Genomic DNA, 15,419 nt, shown 5'->3' with positions numbered 1-15,419 from the left:
AGATTAAATAAACGATAGTGTTTTGGAAACACTGCACGTGCAGGGGGAAATAACAACAATTAAATCTGTTGTGAGATAATGAAGAACTGGTCATCCAAGAAACTTCAGTGGAATCGACACATAAATTGTACAAAAAATAGGGCTGTTTGCTTTGAAGTATTTTGCATTTGCAGTAAGTAGGTGGAATGCAATTGCATTATTGTACTTCGGAAGTTTTCGGACCGATGCTCGGCGCATGTCTGCATTGCCGCAGTGCCCCACAGCACCCCTCTCCCCGCGGCGGGGGCCGGCTCCCCGGGTCAGCAACAGCTCGGGGGGCACCCGGCGGGGTGACGGGCCCTGCCTACGGCCTGGACGGCGCTGCCAGGGCTGTCCGCACAGGTGCTCCGTGAGGAGCCGGCCGCGGCAGAAGCAGCGCGGGCTCCTCCTCGTCCTTACCGCGGAGTTGTGAGGAGGGACCTTGGCCCCGGAGCCACCGCCCGGAACCCGGTTCGCGCCCAACTACATCTCCCGGGGGGCCCCGCGCGCGGCGGCCGGAACTCTCTCCTCGGACCTCCCTGCATTTCCGCCAGCGCCGGCCACGTGACGGAGCGCCTTCCAAGATGGCGGACAACCTGCCCTCCGAGTTCGATGTGGTGGTGATAGGGACCGGTAGGAGACGGCGCGGTGGCGGTTCGCGCTGGGGCTGCTGTGGCGGGGGACGAGGGAGGCAGCGTCAGAGGGGCTGGGGGTGTCAAGGTGGCTGTGCTTGAGAGGAGGCAGGGCTGGTGGCTGAGGGTGGGCCGGGGGTCTGCCGAGGGCACCTGCGTGAGGAGCTCTGCCCCAGCGTCCCGGGGACTCGCAGGGCGCTCTGGGGTCGCTGCTAAGACTTTAGTGTTAAGATTTGCTTAGAAATCAGAGGTGGCGCGGAGGTGTGGTGCGAAGCTTTCTCTGGGAGGGGGATCTCCATCTCCGTTCCCGGGAGCCGGTCGGTCAGACAGACAGACAGACCTCCTGCCCCTGCACACTGAGATCGAGTGCTCACTTGGTGCTTCATAAAGCCTTGTTGAGCCTGCCAGCCTTGGCCTCCCGTTCCTCTGAAATACTCTCCTGCTGCTTGAGTTTACTTTTATGCACTGAAAATTGTTCTGAAGAGCTAAATTCCATACTGTTGCAGTATATATGGTATATGCTGTTAATACTTATTTTTCTGTTATATCTTGGTATATAATACAAGAACTTTTATCCCTTCAAAGTTTTTTTCTAATTTTTATGCCTGCTTACAAGTAACCCAAAACTTTTGGTTTTTTTGAGTCCTTCTCGTTAAAGGATGTTTCTCAGTAGATGAACAAACATAAGGTTGAATGACTGGACACATCAGAGACTTAGCTCTGAACTTTCTGGAACTACCTGTGTTTTCTATATCCTACACAAGTTTATCCTGTTCCCTGCTCAGGTGAATAGTGGTGGATCTTGAATGTCTCACTGAAACATACCACAACATTGTAACTACAAGACAAATTTTAGAATATTCTGTCAGAACTAAGACACTTGCTGCTTGCGTATCATAATAATTGTTAAGTATTGAAATAGATTTCTGTTTTGTAGAACCCAGTGACAGTGGGCTGGTTTGACCTGGCCTTGATAAACCCTCCCACCTTAAATTCAGCGTTGAGCTCTAGTCTTAAAATGTTCAAAATACATTACTGTTTGTAGGTCCCAAATTGACACTCAAATTTTGTTTGCATTTATGAAGAGCACCCATGGTTAGCTCAGGATGCTGGTTGGAGCATAGATACTTCTAAATGTTACTGTTTTCCTTATGAAATCAGGAACTGTGTTTTTTGAGTTCACTAATCTGTCAATTTTCTACTTTTCTAGCAATTTGGAATAAAATGAGTTTCTTAATGTAATTGCTGTTTTCAGTTTTTACCAGGAAAAAGTAATCCCCTTACAATATGTATATAATTGGTCGAAGGGTTTCTGATTTAGTTCTGAAGTTTGTGAAAGGTTCTAAAAACATATTGTCCCTATTGTTGACCGTAACTCTAATTAAAATACAAAATTAAGGTTCTTGAGCAAATTAAGAGACCTCTTCTATATGCTTAACCCACTAAGAACTAATGAGTCTGACATTTTCATTTATGTTCAGATTTGTGAATATTTTGAGTGTATGAGAAGAATGATTCAATGAAAGGCTAACTAAAAGGGTGAAATATTAAAAATTGCATACCTTCTGTGATTTTTGGGATAATTCATTGTTTACTGCCGTGAGAAAAACAGTATTTATGTAGATGATGCAGTGGTGTAGAAAATTAGAGGAAATTCAGGTTTCTAACATTAGTATTATGTTAAGCTATTTAGCTATTCCAGCTGGTAAGGAGAGTAGAAGGTGAAAACAGTAGTAGGAATAGCTATTGTAGCTACTAAGGAAGCTAGTGAAGGTGTTACCTCTTTAAAAGAGCTGATTATAACTTACATAAATAAGACTTCATCATTTCATGAGTCCAACAGAAGAGTAGCAATGTGCTGCCAATTTTTTCTTTTGGAGTTTTTGTAACTTTTGATGAAGGTAGAATGTACTCCAGCTTGCTCTGGCAACCCTTGTGCTGGGGGGTCTCGGAGGCACAGAGTGCAGGCCAAGGGAACCACTTTAGTGCTGGCAGCCTGCTCTTGTGTGCTGTCTTTCGTGGCCCATGATACGTTGTGCTGGCTGGAGGCATGTGTTAAATAAATAACAGTGGGCTTCTTGCAGCAGAGGACTGCAGTTTGGGGGGTAGTATGTCACAGATGGAAGAGATGGTGTGGGCCCAGACACACTTAGAATTCACCTGAAACTGGCAGTTCACCAGCAAAGACACTTTCGGTGAACTATCTGTGCCAGTGAGAGTTGGTCATGCAACGCCCATTAAATACAATCTTCTCTGCTTTGGAATGATCCTGTAATATTAAGGCTTTGATGTTGGGGAATGTCCTTGTTCTTTGAGCTAAACTCTTCCTCTGAAATACTGCTGTATTTGGTGGTGGTGGTGTGGATTTGTATTAAAGGATGTGTTTTTGCCCACCTGTAGAGAGTACCGCTGTAACTAATTTCAAGATTTTCAGACTTATGCATTTTAGGAATTATTTTGTCTATTCTTTGCATTCCTTTTTGCCAAGGGCATACATAAATCGTGACCAACACTGTTGAATGACTGGGTTTTTTTAAATCTGTATTAAATTACTCAGCATGGAAGATGATTCGAGGTAAAACTTTCATCTGTATTTTCTTCTTGAAAATGACTCTTAAGGAAATACCTTAGCTTTTTCTTTAACTCTCTGTTTTCTAATGTTGTAACCAGTACTAAGTGTACCTATGGATATTTATTTGTTATATTGTAATAACTAGAATGTTTCTGTTGATGATGTTCTTAATTGCATAGTAGTAATTGCATTCTTTTCTGCATGTATGGCTTTTTTCTGGCTTTATAATTTGTGCGTTAATTTTAGTAATTAGGTTGAGTGGTAACATTAGATTTGAATTTCATTTAACTGTTTCTCTGTAGTAAGCTTAATGAAAATGGAACCTTTCACTAAATTTTAGTCATCAGTGCTCCCTTTAATGCTTAGGTTCAATTACTTCATCAATATTTCTATGGGAAAAGTAAATTTACTTATTGAGGAAACTGCTTTTCCTTAAACCCTATTAAGCATTTTCTTGCACAAGCAAGTTTAGAGCAAGATGGGTGTGTAATACAAAAATAATAGTCCTGGTGGGGTCAGCAGCAAAAGTTCACTACTATCATGGAATTTATATCTATAGTTCTAAATAAAACTAGATTATCATATGATATAAAACTGGTGGGCATATCTTGAGGTTTTTGAGGCAACATGATAGGAGAGTTAAAGCTGTTCAGACATTGCTCTTTCATTCTACCCACTTTTTTGTTGCAGCATTGAAGTCACTCTTCCCTCCTGCCCGGGCTTCTCTTCCCTACTTTCTTGCTTTTTGAATATAGTTCTATGTTCAAGTTACCCACTAACCAAACAGGAGTGGATTTATTGGGTGATTCCCTGCCAAAGCAGATACTATGCAATATCTTTAATCCTCAATGCAGTTCTAGTATTTTGGAAGGTCTGTTCTTTGGAAAGTGATATGCAGTGATTTTTATTTGTCTGAAAGTAAGTTCTAGATTTGGAGGTATGTTATGAGTGCTTGCTTGAGGAATTCAAGGTGGACATTAGTAATTTTCATTTCAATGAGTTCATTATTGATAAAATTTTGTGGGGTCAACTTGTAAATTAGTGCAGGTATTAATATGGTAGTACATTTATAGCAGGAGGGAACATTATGAGGTTTTTTATAAATACTTGTCTCAAAGAATAGGCATCTATTTGAGAGTGACACAGAGCTAGGAGTCTGTCAGGGCTTTTGTCTTTTGGCAGTTGTCAGGAAAATTCATAGGTGAAACATTCAGCAATGTTGAATTTATGTCAGAAAACACTGTAAGTGCATAGATTTGAAACATGACTGTGCATATTTATAAGTGGTGTGGATAAGGATTCAGGGTCATCCTTGATCTTTGAATTTCTTCAGTTGATTGGGTTATATTCAGTCTTAACTTCTTAAACTTTTCTCTGATACTCCAGAAGGCCTGTATTAACTGCTGGTGAAGTTGTAAAATAAAGGATATGGCTCTTTAAAAAGTGGTTGTATTCACAAGTTTGTCTGCCAGTAGTTCTAATTTTTTTCTAAAAAGGAGTTATTCTTTATAAAAGCAGTCACAGTAAATTTTCTAGTTCTATGCAATTTTCTTTCCATTCTGGTTTTCAGTGGTTATAAATAACACATGAAATGACTTTCAAGGTAGAAAGCAGGAATCCATTTTGAAATATTCTATAAAATAAAGAGTGATTTATGGTTTCATATGATTTTGGCTGAAAGCACTCGGGCTTTGCCAGGTCATCAAAGTCCTGTCAGGAGAATCTATTATTTATTGTTCGATATGCTGGGAGTGGTGTAAGTACTTTGTTTATCTTATGTAAGTATAGTGTTAGGAAAAATCGCTTTCATATACTAATACAATTTTAAAAATATACCATGGAAAACTAACTTAGATATTATAGATATGAATGATGACGTTTACATTAAAGATTGAGTTTTAACAAAATTAAATAATGAATAATTCTTAATGTTTTTATTGTTGCATGATATTTTTCGGATGTGCCTAAAATATTTTCTAATGCATCTTCTGGGCTGATATTTTGGTTACATTATCTTACATAAGTACACAGTCTTCATTTTACATAAGCAGCTCTTCCAACAAAAGTTAGATGAAAAACCAGCTGAAGATGGATATTTTTTGATGTCAGTGGCCATTGTGGACTAATAGAGTAGCACTGACTTGTAACGTTGATGTCTGGAAGGAGGAAATAGACCCATATTATTATTATAATTTGTAAATAAGGCATGATCTGTCCATGAAACGTCAAACAAAATGAACACTGACTCACAGTTTCTGCCTTTTATTTTGTTTTTTTAGTATTCTCCAAGTGTAAACATTCCTTTATCTTACTGACCTTTTTTTAACCTGACTAAAATAGAGGGGTTGTTTTCTTGGCATGCCTTCTATTCTGAATTTTTTTGTGTAGCAGAGGTGCTGTGGTAGCCTTCTTGGAGGCTTGGACTCCCACTGGTATCTCAGATAGGATTCTTTCCCAGATACTGTGCAATAGAATCATAGAATCATAGAATTTCCCAGGCCGGAAGGGACCTCCAAGGGTCATCTAGTTCGACCTCCTCGCAGTCAGCAGGGACACCCCCAACTAGACCAGGTTGCCCAGGGCCTCGTCGAGCCTCTCCTTGAATATCTCCAGGGATGGGGCCTCAACCACCTCCCTGGGCAACCTGTTCCAGTGCTCCACTACCCTCACAGTAAAGAACCCCCTTCTAATCTCTAATCTAAATCTGTTCCCCTCCAGCTTGAAGCCATTTCCCCTCGTCCTGTCACTACTGGACTTTCTAAACAGGTTCTCCCCAGCCTTCCTGTAGGCTCCCTTCAGGTACTGGAAGGCTGCTATTAGGTCTCCCCGGAGCCTCCTCTTCTCCAGGCTGAACAACCCCAGCTCCTTCAGCCTGTCCTTGTAGCAGAGGTGCTCCATCCCCCCCCAATGTCCTGTGCTGCTCTTGTAACAAAACTAATTATTTTGTGACTCTTTTGTTGTCCTTCTCAATCTGTTAGTGTTCTTCAGGTTTTCCAGATTATATTGCTGATTTTACAAAATAAGAGACTGTAGTACTTCTGTGATCCTACTGTGAAAAATATTGAATAGGTCATCTGCATATCAAGGTGAAAAACTCCTTTAGAAAAAGTCTTAGCAAGGTACTTTGGAATTATAGTCTGAATGAAGACTAATCAAAAAGACACATTTGTCTGTCCCAAGTCGAAAATGTCACTCAACTGTTTGGAGAATGGTTGTAAAACTGGGAATTCAATCCTTCTGTAGGAACTCATCTCTTTGTAAATCACTGATGCACTGAGATTGACAAAATGCTTTGGTTGGCTTTAGAGAAGAGTCTCTGTTGGTACACAGATAACTGTATGGAATTACTAATGTAGGACAAGAAATTTTTTACTTGTGACTCCTCCTTGACCATTTATATTTTCTTACTGTCTTAATGGGTTGTCATTTCTGTGCCATTACCATATTCTGTAATGCAGAAATATAATAAAATTGATCAAAGCTATTATCAAGTTTAATTAGCTAGCTTTAACTTAAAATATTATATACAAAAATTATTTCAACTTTGTTTGTGATTCAATTATAAAATGTCTTTTAAGTTCTACATATACCTAAAACGTACTACAAAGATTGTGCAGTGAGCTTCTCCTGAGTCACCTGCTCTTCTCTTCTTAGAACTCTGGATACAAACGAAATTTATTGCAGTTGGTCAACTGTCTGACTCCAGAAGATTGTTTTGAAATTGTCTGTGTTCCAGCATTTTTAATATATTTTCCTTCAACATTTTGTATTATGAAAAAGCCACTTGTGATTTATTTAGTAGATACAGTGGAGCAAATTAAACATTTAAACCTTTTCAAGATGAAGCTTGTGTAATTCAGTAAAAGCTTATCAGTTGGATGACTGGGAAATAGTTTACAGTGAAAAACGCAGGAATCAAGATGCTTGCATTCATATGAAGCTGTTTAGTTTATAAATTGCTTGGGGCAGTGAATGTATCCATTTCGAGTCACTTGAAGAGGCAGTGTGTCACTATGGCGTTACATATAGCCACTAATCAGAAGAGACACAATGTGTAAGCCTGAAATTAATTTTTGATTACACAGAGGTGAATTATAACATTCCATTATTTTGTAAAGCTTTTAAAATTGGTTGGCTTTTAATGCTGAAGAAAAGAGTTTTCTAGCTTAGCAGTTATCTCTAATTTTAATTTTGCTATGTTGAAATCAAAAGTAGAATTGGTATCTTGATAACTGTTTATGTGTAGCTAATTCCTGTAATTCTTCCTTATTTACTTGTAAAACACATTATTCGTGAAAATGAAAGTATGGCTGATTTTGCTTTATAGGAAAGGTCCAAAAATTCATGTAATGGGCATTGTCTCAGAATCACAGAATAGTTTGGGTTGGAAGTGGCCTTTAAAGGTCATCTAGTCCAGCCGCCCTGCAATGAGCAGGTTCATCTTCAACTAGAGCAGGTTGTTCACAGCCCCCTCCAACCTGACCTGGAATGTTTCCAGGGATGGGGCTTCTACCAGCTCTCTGGGCATCCTGTGCCAGTGTTTCACCACCCTCATTTTAAACAATTTCTTCCTTAACTCTTTTAGTTTAAAGCCATTGCCCCTTGACCTATCGCAACAGGCCCTGCTAAAAAATTTGTCCCCATCTTACCTGGAGGCCTCCTTTAAGTACTGAAAGGCTGCAATAAGGTCTACCCAGAGCCTTCTCTTCTCCGGGCTGAACAACCCCAACTCTCTCAGCCTGTCCTCAGAGCAGAGGTGTTCCATCCCTCTGATCGTCTTTGTGGCCTCCTCTGGACTTGCTCCAACAGGTCAGAGGTTGCTGGGAACAACCAGATGTAGACTTCAAGGTCAGTTTGCAGCAGCCACTTCTCTGAGATTTACTGAAATTAATCTGCCTCTCATGTATCCAAGAGGACTATAATAGCGATAGTGCTTAGAGATCTGGCACTGTCAACTAATGCTACCAAAAGCGGACTGTATTCTTTACCATAAGATTGTCTGGTGAATGAAGGTATGGCTTTAAGGAGTGATGATATAAGTTTCAACCGATACTAATCAGCCCTCCTTCATGAAGAAAAAACTGTTTATCTTTGTTTTTCTGGTAAAAGAAATGAGGTGCAGGACAGTTTAACATAATGCAAATATTTCATGTGTAAGCATTCTAAAGGAGAATATGAAGGGGCTAGGAGGCACAGAAGGTGTTTATACTTCTTGATAACAAGCACTGCTATTTCTGAATTCATCCTGCCTCAAATATGAAGAACTTCTGAGTCAGAATATTAGATTGATACAAGAATTATATGGATTCTTTATTCCTCTACTTAAATCCCTTTTATGCTGCCAGATGTTTATAACATTCTGAAGTATGGATCAGTTGCTGCTTTCTTGTGGTTGGATCATGTGATTCCTATTCAGACTTCTTAATTAATATCATTGGAAATCTAAAAGCTGCCTGATTTGGAACCTTATTTGAGAAAATATGCAGTAGACCTTTTCATTTCAGATACAGTAAAATGAGAGGTGTGCTGTGTTTCACAGTAACTCATATGCATAATAGGTTAGTAGGAAAATACTGGTTACTACTAATTATACCAGAGGGCAGATCTCTTGATGATTCAGTAATTTGATTACTGATTTTGATAGAAGTACGATCTTGGAATTATTTTTTTAAATCTAAAAGGAAATGTAGATTCTCATTTAGATCCTGCTGTTCTTTGATCCATTACTGGATCCAAATCATTACTCAACTGCCTGTTTGAAAACATTAAATGTCATGAATGACACAGGTTATAGTGCTAAGTCCTTCATCCCTTAAGCTGGCAAAACAGAAGCTGACGGTTCCTCAAGAGGGATGAGTGGCAGGAAATGTTAGAATAATCCTTTATGAGAAAAACGGCTTAGAGATACCATTAGGTGTAAGTGAAACTTCGGAATCAATATGAGGGATACAGCCTTTCCCCTGCTGTCGCTTGAATTCTGTAATAAGTCATTATTTTCAAACCAAACTGTAAGAAGAAGTTTTGGAGTCCACTCTGCCCTGTAGCTAGCATCTGAACACATTTCAAAATTTGAATATAATCCATCTTAGAATTTTTTGAAAAATGAAATTTCAGAATAAGAAACTGTTTCCAAATGGAAAAAAAAATTAAAGAGAATGTATTTCGTTGTTACTGAATAATCTGAAGGGGACCTGTGTTGCACAACTGTGTGAGCATCCCGTAGGAGATAGTTTAACTTCACGTGCTATCATTAAATCAATCTCTACCATTTCTCCAAGGAGGCTTTTCCAAGTTAGTTATTTTTTTCTTAGGTCAAGAGAGACTATCTATAACGATATTATAATGGTCTGTTTACCAGACCCCTTTCCTGGAAAAGCCTTTTGTAAAGTAACCATCATGTAGTCCAGATCACATGTAGGAGTAACTTGCATTTGATGAAGCTACCTATTTTTCATGTGGTCTTATTTCTGTTAGAGAAGAGAATTCAGAAACTGGTCCCAAGGCACAGTCTTATTTCTTTGGTTTACCGAGGTTTTGTCACATGAGAATAAATGGTGTCTCGCTCCATCAAGTTGTTCTCAGAGCCTCTCCAAAAGCTAAAATGCTTGGGCCTTGCCTTTCTTGCACTTGCTCATTCTGTTGCCAGTGGGTACTCGGGGGGCCACAGTATCTCAGAAGCAAAGGGTTGGTGAAGAAAATTGATGCCAGCTTTCAAGAGCAAGGAAGCTAATTCAGGGACCAATTTCATCCAAGGTTAATGGAAGAACAGACCTCCAACACAGTATCAATTGGATCAAGCTTAAAGCAATCAGTTATGCCCTGGTAGCTATAACTCTAGTCCTGGTCAGCCAGGCAACACTGGTGATGTTTTACAACACTTTCTCAGTGGCTTTTATCAATAAGGAAGGAGAAACAAGCTTCTCAGTTCCATTTCCAGAGTAATATTCTCTGTGCCCAAATGAAGGAAATAAAACCTTTTTCAGGAACTACAAACAAAATAGTAGTAGATTCTGTGCCAGATAAGTTTATAGACAGAGAGAAATGAAACAGATATATAAACAATTTCAGAGGATGGCTGAATGTGGAGTTGCTTTCACATAATAAGGCTGTGCATCCAGGATCTTGTGACAGTCCTGAACTACATGCTGCAATTACATATTTTCTCATTGTCTCTTTGTTCAGAAGGGTCTGTGTTTTGAGTTCTTACTTCAGAAAAAATCAACTCTAAAGACTATTGGCCTTTCTAGGCTGTGAAACGAATCTCCCAGGAGCTGATCCAATTCTTCATCCCTATTTTTACCCCCAGAGATTAATTCTATGATAAGCGTTCACTTGCTGTGGAAGGTCAGCAACGCAAAACTATTGTAAATTTTTCTTTTTTATCAATGCAGAAAGGGATTTTCTTTTTTTAATACATCAAAATAGTAAGTGTTAAAACTGAAAAATTTGCAGGGAAGTTGTAGTTTTCCTGGAAAATTTGTCATGCCTGTCTTAAATGTCCTTTCTTACGTTGATACAGACATTTGTACTTTCGGACTGTCAACGCCATCATGGAACCAGTCTGCCAAAACTTTCTATTTATTTCATGTGGAAGGAGGTCAGGAATGGCCAAAGATAAGCGTGGAAAGGTTGTGAGGTCTTTGTTTTGATGGTTGTGTTTGCCTTTGCTGGCACAGGTCATGAAACTATGGTCTCATGTATCTAAGTCCCTCTAGGTGTTTTCTAAACTGCATTTCAGGTTCTAGAATTATTAAAGACTAGCTCAACCATTTCAAATGGTCTGTTCCTGTCTCTCCAAGTGCTAAATTTTACTTAATACCCCATTAAAGTCTGACAGCTTCTTACTCTAGGTAAACTAAAACTGGTACTGCACAACCATATTCTACTTATAAGGTAACCTTTAACATACTGCATTACGTGTTTTAAATGGATTGTCAGATTGGCAACATGCTGAACTTTTACTCATTTGTGAAGGCAGTATTCTCTCTGAAGAAATAGACAACTGCAGACCAGAAATTCTCATGGAGATGGTTTGGTGTGAAGTTAGCCAAAGAAGTTTGTGTCTTACCACAAACTTCTTTTTCCACTTTCAGTTCTGTCTCTCTTCAGCGAGCTGTGCTGAGCTGAGCTGGTGTGCTAGTACAGCTGCTTTTGGTCCTACGCAGTAAATCACATTAGTGAAACGCTCCTTTCACTTTGTTTAATCTCATCCCTTAATTGAATATGTAGCCTAAGTGTCTCCTAATACCAGTCCCTTAGAATTTTAATCGCTTTTACTGAATTACCTGCTTAAACAGCCAGTATGTCATTTAAAAAGAGATTTCAGCAAAGCTAGTGCCAAACAGCTTTTTAGATAGTGAGCAATGCTTCTTTCCTGAATCTAGTCAGAAATTCAAGTCGTCTAATTGTGCATGTAAAAATCTGGTGAGTGGGAGTAGAAGTTAGAGAACAGCCTTCTTTATTTATTAAACTTCCAATTGCGATCGTGTGCCATTCCAAACAGGTAGTGCTGGTAGAGAAATAGCTCTAGCCTTTTAGTTGGTTGGATTTTTTTTTTTTTACTACATATCTTTTCTAAATATGGTATAAACTTACTGATTTGACAGTGTAATTGCATGATGATGGGCTATGAAGGTGATCAAGAGACTGGAGCACCTCTCTCATGAGGAAAGGCTGACAGACCTGGGTCTGTTTAGCCTGGGGAAGAGAAGTCTGAGAGGGGATCTCATCAATGCTTGTAAGATCTAAAGGGCGGGTGTCAAGAGGACGGGCTTTTCATCTTACTGCTCTTTTCAGTCGTGCCTGGTGACAGGACAAGATGCAACGGATGCAAGCTGGACCACAGAAAGTTCCATCTGAACATGAGGAAAAGCTTCTTTACGTTGAAAGTGCCAGAGCACTGGAACAGACTGCCCAGGGAGGTTGTGGAGTCTCCCTCTCTGGAGATATTCAAAACCCACCTGGATGAGTTTTGAATGCAGCCTGCTCTGGGTGAACCTGGTTTAGCAGGGGGGTTGGACTAGATGTTCTCTAGATGTCCCTTCCAACCCCTACCATTCTGTGGTCCTGTGTGTCTGTGTGGGAGATTTTGATAGGGATACCACTCTCAGGACAACCATCTCACATTTGTTCTGCCCCTAACACTAACCTTAAATATGAAGTGAAGGTACTCCTGCATTGTCAGTTTAACTTTTCTGTTTACAGTCAGGTCTGGGTCTGCGGGTGGAAAAGTAGTGTGCTCCTGGGCACTCTTTTGGAGCAAACCACTTAGTTCAATCAGAAACAAAGTCCACATACAGTTCTGAGACTGTTCACAGCAGAAATGTTTGCCAGTAGATGATATGGAGGAGACAGCACTGTGCAGGACTCTGTCTGCCATACACAATTGTGTAATGCCATCCCAACAGGTTTATACCATCATACTTTCCAGTGTATTCTTGGACAATATACCAGAGTATGCAGCATTTACCATAAATTTCTTAATTTTGAAACACCATTTAAATGGGTTGTTACACAGTCTTCCAATTATATAAGACACTTTGAAATGAACAAAAATACATAAAAATGCCCTCAGATAATACCTGTTTGTATCAGGAGGGATACAGTTACAGAGCATCCCATTAAAATTTGGGTACTGTGCTGACAAGCGCTCAGTCTGTTTATGATAACAAGGTGTCTAGAGAAGACATTGGTGACAAGCTTTAACTCAGATGTGGTAGGGTTTGCGAGTGATACGTGCTGTACAATTACTAAGAAAAAAAAAGTTGCATTCAGGAGGGTTGTAACAAAATATTAATGAACACAAATTAGTGTTCATGATTTTAGTATCATGGGAGTGTTAAAAATTTCAGTGACTCACATTGTAATCGTTCTTCTGTTTAACCTGCCTGTTTCTGGCAAGTTCTAACTTTAGTTAATTTTTTAATATATCTTGGCATACTAAGTTCTAAAAATTTTATGTGTTCTTTCAGGTTTGCCTGAATCTATTATTGCAGCGGCATGTGCCAGAAGTGGCCAGAGAGTTCTCCATGTTGATTCGTAAGTTACGCCAATAATTTTCCTTTTTAAGAGTTAAACTGGCTAGAGCTGTATCTGTGTCTATGTCAGTGTGCCCTTCAGCACTTCTGTTTTGTGTTCATCTGGCATCAAGTGATCTTACGCTTCTGTCTCTAACTTATTTTTGGTGTGTTGTTTCCATCAATAGAGCAGGCAATTTTTGCATGCTAGCTCAGTTATTTGGAACATAAGTGATGTGGTCAAGGATGCTGTTGATGGCTCCTTCTTCCATACAGACAAGAGTCATTACAGATTTAGTGCCCTTCATTATCATTCCTGACAGTAAGTATCCCATTCTGTTTTTGTGGGAATTTTTCCCTGGGCCATTATCATTTTATGACAAAATGTTTTACTAGTATCTTATTTGTATCAGTTCTCAATGCCTAGAGAAGTTAATACAAGTATTTTTGCGTTGTAATTGTTGTCAGAATGAAGACGAGTGAAATCTGGCTGATAAGGCAGGAGATGAACACAGGACTGTGCTGTCTTGTCTCTATCCTGTGCTAAACCAGTTTGTAAGAAGAGTACAGAATCATTGAAATCAGTTGATTCAAAAAGTACTTCTGTTGCACTTTGAAATAGAAGGATTTGCTCAAGCACTAGGAGTGGCATATTTCTTTGCAACCTTTTAAGAGATTACATTTAATTTTACTTCTCTTTACCAATTAGCCAAAGTTAATTTTTTTTTAATAAACTATGACTATACACTATGATGCACGCTGTTTTTTAGAAGAATGTAGGAACTTTGAACCTTGGCTTATTTGTACACCTGCTCAGCAAAATTTAGTAGCGTGACTCAAGTCTAGAGCTCTGGTTTCTGAGGGAAGCTTGAGATCAAATGCTGGAGCCTCAGCTGACCAAGACAAACTCTTAAAATACCACCTTCTGCCATCTAGCACTTTAAAACTCTAATTTTCTCATAACTCTTCTGAGATGATCGATCGTTACTAAGCAGCTTTTGAGGCTGCTTTACTGTCTGTGTTTTTCTAGAAGATAACAAATGCAATATATTTTGTGAGATTTCTGTGCTGGATACCTACCCTTTGCCTGCTGTAGTTCGTTAAGTGAGACCAAGGTATGATTATACAGATACTTTTTTTGTTTGTTCTATTTTTTCTTGTCAGCATTGCCACTGATGTTGATTTTTGCTGGCTGCTGGCTCCTGTCTTGTTGCTACTTTTTCATCACGTTGTTAGTGCACTTATGCAATTTGCTGGTCTAATACAGTTTTGGGAGAGGGTCATAAGCAGGGGCTACCTAAGCAGCTGCTGCTAAATAGGATAAAATGCATAATAATTTTTTAGGGTGAAACAGATTTCAGCTGTGGTAATGACTTATGCATGCAACCAAAGTGGATAGTTTGGTAAAATTTAATCTGACCTGTGTGTGGGCTAATATCTTACGTATTTTAACAGTAAAATCACAACTGATAATAACCAGTAAAAGTCTATGTGGAGACTAGTTTCAGGCAGCCTGTTACCTTTTCTCGAGCTGGTATCTGCTGGATTTTGGCAGAGAAGTGTGGCAGGAGGGTTTGAAGTGGTGGTAGCAGCAACCGTGCTATGAGCTTGGATGTTCTGATTGTTAGTACTTGTTCGCCAAAAACGACAGAGTTGGCATAGTGTTTTACTTTTACATTGTGTTTTTAGAGCTCTTGCCTTTCTATGAAAATTCCTGTGATGTGCACCTGAGTATCCAGCACCAGGGTTTAGAGACTTTTCCCAGACACACTATATGTTATCAGTTTTTCTTGTGTCTTGCACCAAGACCTTAAAAAGGATATGCTTTCTGTTGCTCATTTTTTCTGAACAACATTGGTTCAAGATTAAACATTTTTAATCTTTTTTGTCTACAGCCCTTCAAAGGACCCATTGATTTTTCATGCATTGATTTCTAATTTGAAATCATACGCAATTTCAAAATTTTCAAGACTAGCTCACTTGGTTGCATGAAACATGGTTTGCAGTTGCTCAGTTTGCTGTTACACTGCCCACAAAGTTTCTGGGTTGTGGTGTGAGGACAGGGGATACGCTTCAGAGTCAGTTGGATTAAGAACTCATCCTATTTAATCTTGAGGCACTACTCTCAGAACCTATGGAAAATACCTCGAAACTGTAAGGAAGAAAGTCCTTAAATGGGCA

At 39.4% G+C, this 15,419-nt stretch overlaps 1 protein-coding gene across 1 annotated transcript in view; it reads left to right on the top strand.

Annotated features, from left to right (window-relative positions):
- The first annotated feature begins 568 nt into the window (after positions 1-568).
- Positions 569-15,419, top strand: part of CHM (choroideremia (Rab escort protein 1)) — a 68,180-nt gene continuing 53,329 nt past the window's right edge. The window contains exons 1-2 of the mRNA XM_014954940.1: positions 569-651; positions 13,194-13,260. Coding sequence (XP_014810426.1) covers positions 603-651; positions 13,194-13,260 — 116 coding nt within the window. The 5' untranslated portion in view covers positions 569-602. The remainder of the gene's footprint in view (positions 652-13,193; positions 13,261-15,419) is intronic.

The sequence above is a fragment of the Calidris pugnax genome, unplaced genomic scaffold, assembly GCF_001431845.1.
Source record: "Calidris pugnax isolate Ruff unplaced genomic scaffold, ASM143184v1 scaffold38, whole genome shotgun sequence".
Taxonomy (NCBI): domain Eukaryota; kingdom Metazoa; phylum Chordata; class Aves; order Charadriiformes; family Scolopacidae; genus Calidris; species Calidris pugnax.
This window is presented reverse-complemented; position numbering and strand designations above follow the sequence as displayed.